This window comes from Protopterus annectens, chromosome 8.part0 (genome assembly GCF_019279795.1).
Source record: "Protopterus annectens isolate FY-2018-M chromosome 8.part0, PAN1.0, whole genome shotgun sequence".
Classification (NCBI taxonomy): Eukaryota; Metazoa; Chordata; order Ceratodontiformes; family Protopteridae; genus Protopterus; species Protopterus annectens.
In genome coordinates this window covers 1,300,790,793-1,300,804,882 of record NC_056741.1, presented here as the reverse complement: position 1 = coordinate 1,300,804,882, position 14,090 = coordinate 1,300,790,793, and the positions used below count along the sequence as shown (strand labels likewise).

The 14,090-nt window shown below is 41.9% G+C and overlaps 1 protein-coding gene across 2 annotated transcripts in view; it reads right to left on the bottom strand.

Moving 5' to 3' along the window:
• The window catches only part of LOC122809369 (cryptochrome-2-like), a 321,493-nt gene that overhangs the window by 72,931 nt on the left and 234,472 nt on the right, over positions 1-14,090 (bottom strand). For both annotated transcript variants that reach the window (XM_044080815.1, XM_044080813.1), the window contains exon 8: positions 4,514-4,654. In XM_044080815.1, the coding sequence (XP_043936750.1) occupies positions 4,514-4,654 (141 nt within the window). The remainder of the gene's footprint in view (positions 1-4,513; positions 4,655-14,090) is intronic.

Sequence of the window (14,090 nt, the reverse complement as noted above, 5' to 3'; positions counted from 1 at the left end):
TAGTATCCATTCGTGTGGGTCTGACAGGTTCCTGCTCAGGCTGTCTGCCAGAATATTTTGTTTCCCTGGCAGGAACTGAGCTTGTAGATCCACTTTGCAAGCTAGAGCTGTGTTCCATAGAGTCATGGCTAGTCTGCAAAGGGGGTAGGAGTGTGAACCCCCTTGCTTGTTTATGTACCACATAACTGTGGTGTTGTCTGTCCATATCAGTAGTTGTCCTGGTTGTAGAAGATCCCTGAAAGCCAAGAGGGCATTCTGTACAGCTAACATCTCTTTTAAATTGATATGTAGGGGCTTCTGATCCTCTGTCCAAAAACCTTGCAGACCTTTCCCCTGCAAGTGGGCCCCCCATGCGTAATCTGAGGCGTCTGTGGTTAACACTTGGTTGGCAGGAGGCAGACTGAAGGCTTTCCCTTTGTAATGAAGACATGCCATGGTCCACCAATGGAATTTCTTTTGCAGGCAAGGCAAGACAGCAATCTGTGTGTCTGGACTGTGGCAATGCTGGGACCATACACTTTTTAGGTACCATTGTATTTTTCTCATATGCAGTCTTGCATATGGTAGGAGAAGGAGGCAGGAGGCCATGTAACCCAAAGCCTGTAGGAATTTCCTTGCAGTTAGCTGAGACATTAACACCAGGGTTTTGAAAGTTGAAGCCAGCTGAAGTTGTTTTTCGGATGTCAGGAATGCCATCTGGGTTGTTGTGTTTAGGAGAGCACCCAGAAAAGTTATCTGTTGTGTGGGAGTCAAATTTGACTTTTTTATGTTCACAGTGAATCCCAGGTACTTGAGTAGATTTTGAACAAATTCCAAGTGCTGGAGTAGGACATCGTTGCTGTCTGCTTGAATAAGGCAGTCATCCAGATAAGGGTAAATTTGAATTCCCTTGAGTCTGCAGTAAGCTACTACTGGTGCCAGGCACTTGGTGAAGACCCTGGGCGCAGAAGACAAGCCAAAGGGCAGCGCAGAGAATTGGTAATGTTTTGAGCCGGCCGTGAACCTGAGGTATTTTCTGCACTCCTGTCTGATAGGGATGTGTAGGTAAGCCTCCTTTAAATCCAATGTCACTATCCATGCATTTTTGCTCAACATTGGCAGGAGCTGCTGCAGAGTAAGCATCTTGAACTTTGGTATCTCCAGGAAAGTATTAAAGACTGACAGATCCAGGATGGGTCTCCAGGAATTTTGTTTTCTGGGAACTAGAAAGAGCCTTGAGTAAAAGCCTTGGCCCGTCTCTGATTGTGGAACCAGTTCTATGGCCCTCATAGCCAAGAGGGATCCCACCTGGTTTAATGCCTCTGCCCACTGGTGTTTTGGTAGGTCTGGACATCCGCTTGGTCTTGGCAAGGTATGAAAGTGGAATTTGTAACCTCTTGAAACTACATCCAGAACCCACCTGTCTTGGGTTATGCAAGTCCAGTTTTGGTGAAAAAGAGAGAGTTTTCCTCCTAGAGGGGCTTCCAGGATAGATGTTCCTGGAGCCATGCAGGGGGAGTCATTGAGCCTGTTTTCTGTAAGATTGAGGCCTGTCCTCTCCACCCCTGGGGGTGGAAGCACTCCACTGTCTAGGTCTGTAAGAGGTCTGTGCTTGGGCCCACCCTCTGGAGCGCCTACATCTACCCCTCTGAGGCCTGTTCGAGCTGGGAAAGGACCAATGTTTAGCTGGCCAATTTCTGCTAAATCTAGAAGCTGAACTTGTAAGAAATCCTTAACCGTTTGCATGGATTTTGCCTTATCCTCCATTTTCTTTATCACCTCTTCAGCCTTAGACCCAAACAAAACATTATGCTGAACAGGAGCATCCAGTAACTTTGCTTTTACTTGATCAGGCAAGTTTTGTTCCTTTAACCAAGCATGCCTTCTAATAACTGTGCCAGTGGCAGCTGCCCTGCATGAAGCCTCCAAGGCATCAAAACCACAGTGTAAGCCATGCTTCCCCACCTGCTCAGTAGCATGCATCAAATCGTGTAATTCCTTATTATCTGCACATGCAGAAATGGTGCTTAGCTTTTGTTTCATAACAGACAGCAGAAATTGCTGAAATTTTAGCATATGAAATTGACAATTTAAAGCCCTAATGGATAAAGTTGCAGAAGTATACACTTTTTTGCCCCATCTCTCCAAAGCTCTAGAATCCTTATCTGACGGAATAGGGTTTTTAGCAGAGGTGGCCTTAACACCCTTAGGACCCTGAGAAATAGTTTCTGGATCAGCAGCAGGATTTTTATAAAGGAACTGGTGGGAGTCAGGGACCCTGTCTGTCAGGCTTTGCAGGGGCTGGAGGAAAGGAGTCAGGAGTTAAATTAGCCTCAGAAAAAACATCATCCACAATATCCAAAATAGGAGGAATAGCCAGGGGTCTGTGTTGGGGACGAAGAAGGAAATCCCTAAGTCTTCTCTTAGATTCAGAGTACTCCTGTCCTTCCCAGTGAAAATGTTCCCTCATGTCATGTAAAGTTTCCCCAAAAGAAAAATCCTCAGGGGGAGAAGCTGAAGGAATGGATTCCTCAGCATCAGAATCCTCATAAGGAGGGAAAGTGTATTCCTGTTCAGAGGAAGACACTGAAGAAATAGATGCCTGATCAGAGGATTCATATTCCAATTCTTGCCTTGGCCTTTTGTCTGGAGGGGGATGTGAACCCCTAATCATAGTTAGTAAGTCCTCCGCCATTTTAAGCATTTGTTTCTGAGACTTGGGTCCCGGATCAGAGGAGGCCTGGGCTGGAGTCTTTGATTTAGAAGGAGTCTTCACCTTTGTCTTTGCCTTTGCTTTTATCTGAAGCTGTGTAGGCCTGAAAACCCCCTCGGAAGCCGGTACCTGCACAGCTGCTCCGGACCCATCCGAGGGAGCATTGTCCGAAGGTCCTGCACCTGTAGTACTCAAAGGCCTAGTTGGCTCCTCGTGGGAGTCCGTTTCAGCAATCGGTTCTGTAATGGCCAACGACAGGGGCTGCGAAAGCGCCTCACTGATGACTGCCGAACCTGGAGCTGGCTCCGCTTGTAGACCTTCATCTGATTTGGACCTTGGAAGCCTGTCCTTATCCTTGCGTCATTTGTGAACTCTGGTAGTCGGAAGCGTGTCCGACGACATATTGTAATTAAATCGCCTGTCAAAGTAGTGAAAAGCAAAATCGTATCTCCGCTTAATAGCATGTTGGTTAAATCTAGCACAAAACTGACAACTAACTACGTCGTGGTCAGGGCCTAAACAAGCAATACAGTAAGAGTGGAAATCCTTATGAGGTATTTGCTTCCCACAAGAAATACAATTATTAACTTTTTCTGACATCAGACTGGAGCAAGAAAAAAGTTTCCCCAACGGGGTACTTAGCTTTGAGAAGAAGAAGAAAGTCTTTGGAATGAAGCACGAAAAATATCAGGAGTCAGCCGACTGGCACTTGCAAACTGCTTCCACCGCATGGCAAGAAAGACTGGAGAACATGGCGTCGGCTGGCAGCTTTGTACTCCTGGCACTCTGACGTCAGGGAGCATGACTGAACAGCCGACGCCGGACCCAGACTTTGGGATTCTAGCCGACTGAGGGCTGCCTGCCGGCAGGAAGAACCCTACAGTGATGACTGCAACAGTGAAACACAATAAACATCAGTTAATCTGCTGTGGCGACCCCTAACGGGAGCAGCCGTAAGAAGGAGGAGGATTACATTTTACATTTAATATTCACTGGTTTTTAACGTGAATGATTACATAATTATTTTAATTTTTTCACATATTTTTCTAGACATATTCCTTCACTTTGGTAGGTTTATTATGGATTATTGATTTCATATTAACTCATTTAAAGAATTCATAAGACTCATAAATTTTAACATTTATATTTAGCATATTTGCACATCATTTTTAGTATTTTTTAAAATAAGCTATGTTTAGTATATAAAAAATTTTTATATATAAAATTTTGTATGGATACAAATAGTAGGTTTAATTTTTTGTTTGTGTGGAGGCATTATGTTCTATGGCTACTATGGACGTGATATTGTAGTGACTCAAGATTTTAATTAAACTATTATTATCCAATTAAACTGTTGGGAGGGGTATAAAGGCTGCTACAGCTTGATATTCATTCATTTACTTTTACATCTGATGAAGTCCAGTGGATGAAAATGCAGTGAATTGTGTGGCGTTTATGTATTAATAAACTGGTTGTTGCTTCCACTACAAGATTCGTGGTTTATTTCCTCCTGCCTCCTTGGGTGCCTGGTTTGTTTTTATTTGGTTCCTGGTTTTATTGGCACCCATCTCCATGGTTATTTTAGTATTTATGATAAAATTTTAACAAAAAATCTACACTACGAGTCCTTCATAGTGATACACGCTGCCTCTTTACCAAGACCATACAGTACGACTAGGAAAAGGCCACATAGAGTCAGTGGTCAAATGTTCTACTTCATTGTAGATACAATATTCATGCTAAGATTCATGCAGAAAAAAAAGCAGGTCACCAGCAAATGTGATGCCAGATACAAATATAGTCTTTTGATCAATTATTTACCTTCTGACCCTCCTCCCACGATATCCAGAGGTCACCACGTGTCAAAAAGCAAGCCACAGCATGCCGTGCCAAATGATGAATCCAGCCCTCTGTCCGCAACTGAGTCATAATAGCATCAATGAAGGGGTAGCCTGTACGACCCTGAATGACAACATAAGACAGTATTACATGAAAAAAGTGACTTCTGAATTGTAACCACTAGCAAAAATTGTATATCCAGCACTACATGAAAACAATGACTTCTGAGTAGTAACGTCTTATAAAAATTCTATGTGGGCCCACCTTAAGACTTAAAATGAGCACTCAAGAAGTATACTTGTGAACTGCTCAAACTCACTTCGCATTCCTGCTTTGCTTTCAATTTACCCATTTATTACCCTGAAAATCACTGTAAAGCTCCATGTTTGTATTTTCTTTCAAACATACTCTATCAAACACTCTTCACAATTTAAAATATCAACTAAATGTATTCAAGACTATCCTGTGGACAGATGAATGTGCATAACTTAGCATTTACAGTGTCTATAGTCAGTACATACCCACAGTACAAATAGTGATCACCAGCACTCTGTGGTGAAGTCATAGTAATATCACTCATCACTAACAATCCACTTTAGTCTATTACAACCCACAAAGCAGTGGCCACATTAGCCTGGACTTTCCTGGACATGATTATGCTAAGCCACTTATCAAGGTTGTGTAATAAAGATGACTACAGGGCCAAGTCTTGATTCTTTGTGCCTCACTTTCTTCTTTTCCCCTACCTTGCATCTTAGTGTCAGATTGCTACTAAAAACAATGTGCTTAAAGCCAGAAGTCATCAACACTACTCCATTATCTGTTGCTCATGTTGTCAGCTGTAAACCACTCCATAAGTGCTTCAGCCTATCACCCTGTACAGCATCTAGCCAGGCTGTAAACAGATTCCAAGATGGACTTTAATTTAATGGGTAATAGGAGATGTAACATTTCTATAACAGTAACAATAAGTAAAATAAAATAAAACTTAAGCTATGATTCACTGCTTGGTATTTCGAGCAGCTGTATCTAATCACAGCCTCACAATATAGACTTCAGGCACATTACATTTAAATTAGATATGGGATGCTTCTATTTTAGAAATCCTGAAGTATTTTAAACATAAAATAATGAGGGTCACCACATTTTGAAACATGATAATTAGTTTCACGATTTTATAGTAAGAATGATGCAGGAGCTGTAGGCTGTGTGTGTGTAAACTCTGACAGACTGCCATGCCATCGCCTTTCCATCCAGGATTCATTATCTGCCTAAGATAAGCTCTCGTTCCCATGTGACAATGGATAGGAAAAAGGGAGTATAAAAAGAATGAAGATACAGTATGCTGGGTAGGCTATTTAGCAATAACTTCCTCAAAGAATAGAACTCTTCGTTTTTGTACTAAACATCCCCAGAACTCCAAGCCATGCATTTTTCAAAAGGAAGTTTTACTATTCTGGAAAAGTTAAATATTTCTGTGCTTACTACAGGACTAGGACTGAAATTCATGACTCTGGCTTAGTGAGCTTAATTAAATTGTACATGCTGGCCAAATGTAGATTTAAAAAAAACAAAATCATGATTCTTAAGTCTTAACATACCCTCAAGAGTACAAGATTCATCTAACACCAATTTCATATTTACGTTACGCGAGTTATAAGTTTCAGGCCCACTTATATAATTTAAATTACTTAACCCTATTTTTACTGAAATATAGGGTTGAGAAAGGTCAGAACCAACTTCATTGGGTGGAGGGGAGAACAGTATAAAGTGAATATCATTTTTTTTTTCTGCCACTTGAAAAAGAGAAAGTATAGTACTCTTTGACTCTATGGTCAGAAGCATGACCTATTATGAGGCACCAGTGACTCATCAACTTTGACAGCGCTTGTAAGCTTTGTAGCTTAGCAGTATTTGTAAACATAAAGAAAAAATAATGGAGTATCTGAATAACATGCATGAGTTTACAAAGACTGCTGTTAAGTAACTGTTTTTTGACAACTCCACAACACAGTTTTAGCATGATGACTTAGGCAACAAAAAGTAGAAAGGGTTGCTGCCAAACTTAGGGAGCCTATAACAAGAAAAATAACCAGTGATCCTGTACAGGGCTTAGAGATATTTCCGAAATTTAATTTGTACAAAGTAGAGAAATGTGGAAATCAATAAACAGCACAAATGGAAATATTTATGGAAGACTTAAGCATGCCAAGAATAGGGGTAGATGAAGCTCAACAATTAACAGTTAAGCTAGGAAGAGAAGAGATAAAAATGTAGACATATAATCAATCTATAGGAAAGTCTCCATGAATAGATAGTATTCCTGTGGACATTTGGAAGCTAGGAGGGAAAAAAAGTAATAAAGATCTGGATGGTTTTGTTTAACAGTATTAAAAAAAAGGAGAAGCACCAACATCTTGGAAGAAAGCTGTGGTGGCTCTAATACTTAAAAGATGGTAAAGACCCATCATACCCAGCTTCTTAAAGGCTCCTTTCAATTATAAGCCATGACTATAGTGTTTACATTCATAATAGCTTAAAGAATGGCAAACATGTTGCCAAAATTGACAGAGATGGATCATTGTGGTTTCGTGGAGGGGAGGCAAACATTTGACAAAATTAATAGAACACTGGTGATCCAAAGGAAAGCAGAATGTAAGAAAATACCACAGTTGTTGGTGGGTCTTGATGCAGAGAAAGCATTTGACAGAGTAAGATGTGACTTTATGAGTAGGGTAATTGAAGCATTTGCATTCCCTAATACAATAATGTTAATAAGGATGGAGCGTAGGCAAAAAATAAAGTGATAGGGTTCCTCACTAACACATTCTGTCTAAACAGAGGAACCAGGAAGGGGTGTCCTCTTTCCCATTTGTCATTTGCATTATATTTAGAGCCACTGGCAAAGGAAATAAGGGGATCAGAAATTCAAGGATATAATGGGTATGGCAAATCAAGAAAAAGTTGGCTTTATTTGCAGACGATATTATTTTGTACCCCATAAAAACACAAAAGGATATTCTCAGTGTTGTGGGACATTTTGAAACAGTTTCAAGTCATTTCAGGATATAAAATTAATGAAGATAAAACAAAGGCTATAGTTGTAATTATGTACCCATATACAAACTGATTCAGCAAAACCCATATTTTTGGGGAACGACACAATGGAGTACTTCGGAATAAGGATTAAAAAGGATTCTGTTATGGCAGTTAAGGTTATGTGGGAAGAGACTAAACAAAAGATAACACAAATAAGTATGGACAGCAAGATACAAGCAGTGAAAATGTTTTTGGTCTCTAGTTTTATTTCCCACAATTGCTGGCATCACAGTAGCATAAAGGGGTGCTGCACTCATGAGTGTGCCTACTTCAGATGAGATGTTAAACCGAGGCCTCATCTGCTTGAGTTGGTGATAATTTAAGGTAGATGGCACCTAGTGAAAAGAGTAGGGAGAAGTTCCCTGATGCTCTAGTCAAATTTTCCCTGGCAGTATAAAAAATAACTCAGGTCTGTCCTGAAAAGAGGCTAACTAGCCTACTGGGACTAAGCCAATCAGCAAAGGCCGGATGGATAAATAAAATAATTACAGGTCAGACATTTTTATCAACCAGAGGAGAAGTTGTGGACAGTAACTAATAAAGGGTTGAAAGATTTTATCTGGGGAGGAGAAGAGGGCAAGGATCAAATGGGGTATGGTGATCCTTCCAACAGATCAAGATGGTTTATGATTACTTAATTTGAAGGGATAGTTTATAGCTACTTGGTTAAGGCTCATATACTTAACAAAAGCAGAAAATTATAATTCAAAGTGGAATGGGATGATGGTGAAGGTGGGGGGAGCTTCAAGAAATAAGGAAAGAGTGAGATTTTGGATGCAGATCCTTAAGGAGAATACCAACAGCCACACAGAATATTATATTTGTAAAGTAGCAGAAAGTATTCTAAGAACTAAGCCAACAAGAGAATGGAGAAAGAAGATTTTGCCCATGGGGATAACTGCAATTGGGGTACAGAGAATATGCAACAGGAGGCAGGAATTTACTAGAGAAAACTGGCAAAGGAACCAAGGTACTTGGGAGCAAATACCTAGAGAGAGAAAGGTAATAGAATGTGTCACTTGTCTAGTCAGGATGTAATAGATGAATCTTTGTGGGTTCTGTTCAAGCAGCTTTATTATGTACAAACACATCAGGATTGAGGCTTAATGACTTTAACTTAGATAAACTTATATACAAACTAGCCATTACATTCAAACATGCTCACTCTCTGGCTGCACTCTCAAAATGGCACTGAAGATAGTACGTGCTTGCTTTTTATATGCACGTTCAGTTCTTGAAATGCTTCTTAAAGATACAACACACACACACAGTTCCTCATCCTCCATCTTTGAGAAATAGGTCATGCAATACTGACATCAGTTGACATGCAATCAATACAAATAATTCTTTGTCATCCAATTATATAGAACGAGATAGACATATACATTTATGTCCAGGTCGCTGTGCATTTCACACTAGGTCTGGAAATACGGCCACACAGTGCGACATAAAATTTAGAATTAGATTTAGCAAATGGGACCGTCTCTACTGAATGTTCAATCTTAGGTTCACCAGGAACATCATCAGGAATGGAAGTGGAAGTTAAGACGTTCTGCAACAGGCTGAGATCTAGAGTCTGTATTACAGGAACAATGCTGCGATATCGAATCTGATACAGGAAGAAGATGTATGCGATTTCTCCTGTACTCCACACCCTCAGATTCTACAAAGTAGGATCTTGGCTCATACATATACCTGTTACTTGACCAATCTGACTGAAACCTTTCGCTGTTCTTATACTCACTGTCTCTCCTCCTTTCAATGGACGAAGAAATCTGCTCGATTTATCATAACTGGACTTCTGGAAAGAATGCTTCCTGAATAATTGGGCTCTAATGGTTCTGATCCATTTAGAAATAGTCTGTTTTGAGATCGCCTTTCCCTGTGATCCTGCAGCATATGACACTAAAAGTTGCTCAGTTTTTCTGAAAGCTTTAGTTCTGTCCAAGTAGAAACGTAACTGCCTGTGTATGTCCAAAGAATGCAGAATTTTCCCACCCTTGCTCTGTGGATTTGGATAAAAGGTAGGCAAGTGAATGGTTTGGTTGAGGGCCACACTGGATACCACCTTAGGCATGAATGTAGGGTTTGTCCTCAGAGAAACCCTGTCTGGATGAAAAATGATAAAAGGTTCCACAGCCATGAAAGCTTGTAACGCCAAGATTCGCCTTGCAGAGGTTATTGCTAGGAGTAGAGTTGTTTTCCAGGATAAAAATTTTATATCTGCTGTTGAAGCTGGCTCGAAAGGAGGCAGTGTGAGTTTTTCCAAAACATAATTTAGGTCCCAGGCCAGAATTGGTGCTCTCATTGGAGGCCTAATGTTTTTGGCCCCTCTGAGGTACTGCCTTAATAAAGGATGACAAAAGATAGATGGTTCCGTATTGTAATGGGCTGAAATGGCACAGGCATGAATCTTAATTGATGAGAAAGAAAGGCCTTTGTTCAGCATCTCAGTTCAGTATTGTAAAATCTGAGGTATATTTGGTACACACGTGTCAATGCCTTGTTCCTGGTTCCAAGCACAGAATCGCTTCCATTTTTCTGTATAAGATTTTCTGGTACTGGGCCTCCTGGCCTCCAACATAACATCCATAACAGCTTTTGAAAGAGGAGTGTTCTGAATGGTTACATTATCCGCCATGCTGCCAGATTTAAGGTCCTGAGTTGGCTGTGCAGGATCTGATCGTTTTGTTGGGTCAGCAAGTGAGAAGTTTGAGGCAATATCCATGCTGGACCTTAAGACAAGCTCTTTAGGACTGGGTACCAGTGCTGGTGTGGCCAGTCTGGTGCAATCAGTATCATTTTTGGCTTCTCTTGTCTGACCTTTAGGAGTACCCTGGGAAGGAGAGGCAGTGGAGGAAAGGCATATACTGTTAGATTTTTCCAGCTGAAGGATAGGGCATCCACTTTCCATGCTTGCTTGTGATGAATCCTTGTGCAAAATCTCTGCAATTGGCAGTTGTGATGGGGAGGCAAATAGATCTGTCTGGGCACCCCATTTCCTTATTATCATACTGAAGACTTGTAGATCCAGTTTCCATTTGTGGGGATCCATGAGGTTTCTGCTTAGTTCGTCTGCCAGAGTATTCGTTTTTCCTGGCAGGAATTGTGCTTGCAGGTGAATTTGAAAAGCCAATGCTGTGTCCCATAAGGTCATTGCTTGTCTGCAGAGAGGGTAGGAATGTGTACCTCCCTGTTTGTTTATGTACCACATGACCGTAGTATTGTCTGTCTTTATCAGTAGTTGCCCTGGATGAAGCAGGTCCTTGAAAACTGTCAGGGCATTTTGAACAGCTAGCATCTCTTTTTGATTGATGTGAAGATGTATCTGGTTTGCAGGCCATGTGCCCTGAATACATTTTCCTGCCATATGGCCCCCCCCAGGCATAATCTGATGCATCCGTTGTCAGTGTCTGTCTGGCTGTGGGTAAACTGAATGGCAGACCCTTGTTGTGGTGACAGGCTTCTGCCCACCATCGAAACTCCTGTTGCAGGCAGGGAATGAGTGCAGTTACTGTCTCCAGGCTGTGGCAATGCTGAGTCCACACACTTTTTAGATACCATTGTAGTTTCCTCATATGCAGTCTGGCATATGGAATTAGTAGAATGCAGGATGCCATTAAACCCAGGGCCTGCAGGATTTTCCTTGCAGATAAGTGAGTTTTTGTTGCCAATTTCTTGAAGTAAGAAGTCATTTGCTTCTGTTTGTCTGGCGTGAGATAAGCCATCTGGGCAGTTGTATTTAAGCTTGCACCCAGGAATATTATCTCTTGAGAGGGCACTAGTTTTGATTTCTTTTCGTTTACTGTGTACCCTAGGCCAGTTAGTAATCTTTTTACAAATGCCAGATGGTTTAGAAGAATGTCTTTGTTCTCTGCTTGAATTAGGCAGTCATCCAAGTAGGGATATATTTGAATTCCTCTTTGCAAAATGCAATTATTGGTGCCAGGCACTTTGTGAAGTAGATAAGCCAAAGGGCAGTGCAGAGCATTGGTAATGCATTTAGCCAGCTATGAATCTGAGGTATCTTCTGCAAGATTGTCTGATTGGGACATGCAGGTATGCCTCTTTTAGGTCCAAAGTTACGAGCCAAGCCTTCTTGCCCAGCATGGGCAGTAGCTGTTGTGGAGTCAACATCTTGAATTTTGGTACTTCCAGAAACGTATTTAGTATAGACAGGTCCAGTATTGGCCTCCAGGTTCTGTCCTTCCTGGGTATTAGGAAAAGTCTGGAGTAAAATCCTTGCCCCTGCTCTTGTTGTGGTACTTACTGAATGGCCCTCATGTCCACGAGGGCTGTAATTACTTTTTAAGCCTCTGCCCATTGATTTTGTGGCAGGTCCTTGGTAGACCTTGGTGACCTTGGTAGAGTGTGAAAATGGAACCTGTAGCCTTGGGACACTATGTTCAGGACCCATTTGTCTTGGGTAATCATTTGCCAATTTGATGAAAAAAGTGCTAGTTTTCCCCCTAAGGGGGCTGCCAAAAGAAAAGTGCTTGGATCTGGCAGAGGAAAGTCATTGGGACCGTTTCCTGTAAGGTAGTGATTTGTCTTCTCCGCTTTTGGAGGTAGGAGCACCCCATTGTTTAGGCCTGTATGAGCATTGGGGCTGAGATCTGCCTCTGGGACGCCTGCATCTGCCTCTTTGTGGTCTGTCTGACACTGGAAAGGACCAATTTTTAGAAGGCCAGTTCCTGCTAAACCTGGGTGGCTGTACCTGTAAGAAATCCTTGACTGTCTGCATGGATTTTGCTTTATCATCCATTTTTTTCAAAACCTCTTCTGCTTTAGTACCAAACAAGGTATCATGCTGCAATAGTGCATCTAATAATTTTGCTTTAACATGATCAGGCAGATTCTGTTCCTTTAACCAAGCATGCCTTCTAACAACAGAACCTGTGACAGCGGCCCTGCACGAGGCCTCCAGTGAATCATAACCACATTGCAAAGTATGCCTTCCCACTTGTTCAGCTGCATGCAATAAATCTTGCAATTCCCTGTTCTCTGAACATTCAGTATTTGTCAACAATTTCTGTTTAAGCAGTGACATTAAATATTGCTGATATTTAAGCATATGAAACTGACAATTTAAAGCCCTTACAGCCAAGGTAGCAGAAGTGTAGATGTTTTTCCCCCCATCTGTCTAGAGCCCTAGAATCCCTATCAGAGGGGACAGGGTTTTTTGCAGTGGAAGCTTTAACCCCTTTGGGACCCTGAGATATAGTTTCTGGGTCAGCAGCGGGGTTTTTATATAGGAATTTATGAGAATCCAGGACCCTGTAGTATCTGTCTGGCTTAGCAGGTGCAGGGGGTAAAGAGTCAGGGGACAGGCCGGACTCTGAAAATACATCATCTACAATGTCTAAAACAGGTGGAATAGCAAGGGGTCTGTGCTGAGGAAGTAGCAGAAAGACTATGAGCCTTTTCTTAGATTCAGAATAATCTTGGCTCTCCCAGTAGAAATGCTCCCTCATGGTATGCAGGGTTTCCCCAAAAGAATAATCCTCAGGAGGAGAGGCTGAAAGAATGGATTCTTCAGCATCAGAATCCTCATAGGGAAGCATGGAATAATCCTGTTCAGAAGAGGAATCAGAGGAAATAGAAACCTGATCAGAAGAAAAATACTCTGTCTCTTGCCTAGGCCTCTTATCAGGTGGGGGATGTGAGCCCCTGATCAAAGTAATTAAGTCTTCGGCCATTTTGAGCATCTATTTTTTAGGCATGGTAGACTGAGTAGGAGAATGCTGTACTTGTTTCTTTGCCTTTAGAGCTGCTTTAGTCTTTGTCTTTGAAGCTGAAGATGGCTTAATATATAGTTGTGTAGGTCTGAAGACACCCTCAGAAGCTGATGCCTGCTCAGCGCCTTCGGACCCATCTGAGGGAATGATTTCCGAGTGTCCAATACCTTGAGTATCCAGAGGCCCAGTCGGCTCCACGTGGGAGTCAGAAGCGGCCTGTGGCTCTGAGGTAGCGGGCACCAGGGGCTGCAAAAGTGCCTCACTGAGAACCGGCGAATCAGCGACTGGCCTAGCAGAGGCCTCGTCATCGGTTTTGGACCTCGGTTGCCTATCCTTTTCCTTGTCCTTGCATTTTTTGTAAACTCCGGTTGTCGGCTGGTCCGACTGCATTATATAATTAAATCTTCGGCCAAAGTAATGAAATGCAAAATCAAACCAACGCTTAATAGTGCATTGGTTAAATCTAACACAAAACCGCCAGCTAGCAACGTTGTGATCAGGGCCTAGGCAAGGGATACAGTAAGAGTGAAAATCCTTATGAGGTATTTGCTTCCCACAAGAAATACAATTGTTAACTTTTTCTGGCACTGGTCTGGAGGAAGAAAAAAAGCTTCCCCAATGGGGTACTTAGCTTTAATGAAGACTTTGGTTCTGAAATTCGGATTTGAAAATCTCAGGAGTCAGCCGACCGGCACTTGCGAACTGCTTTTGCTTCGGGCACC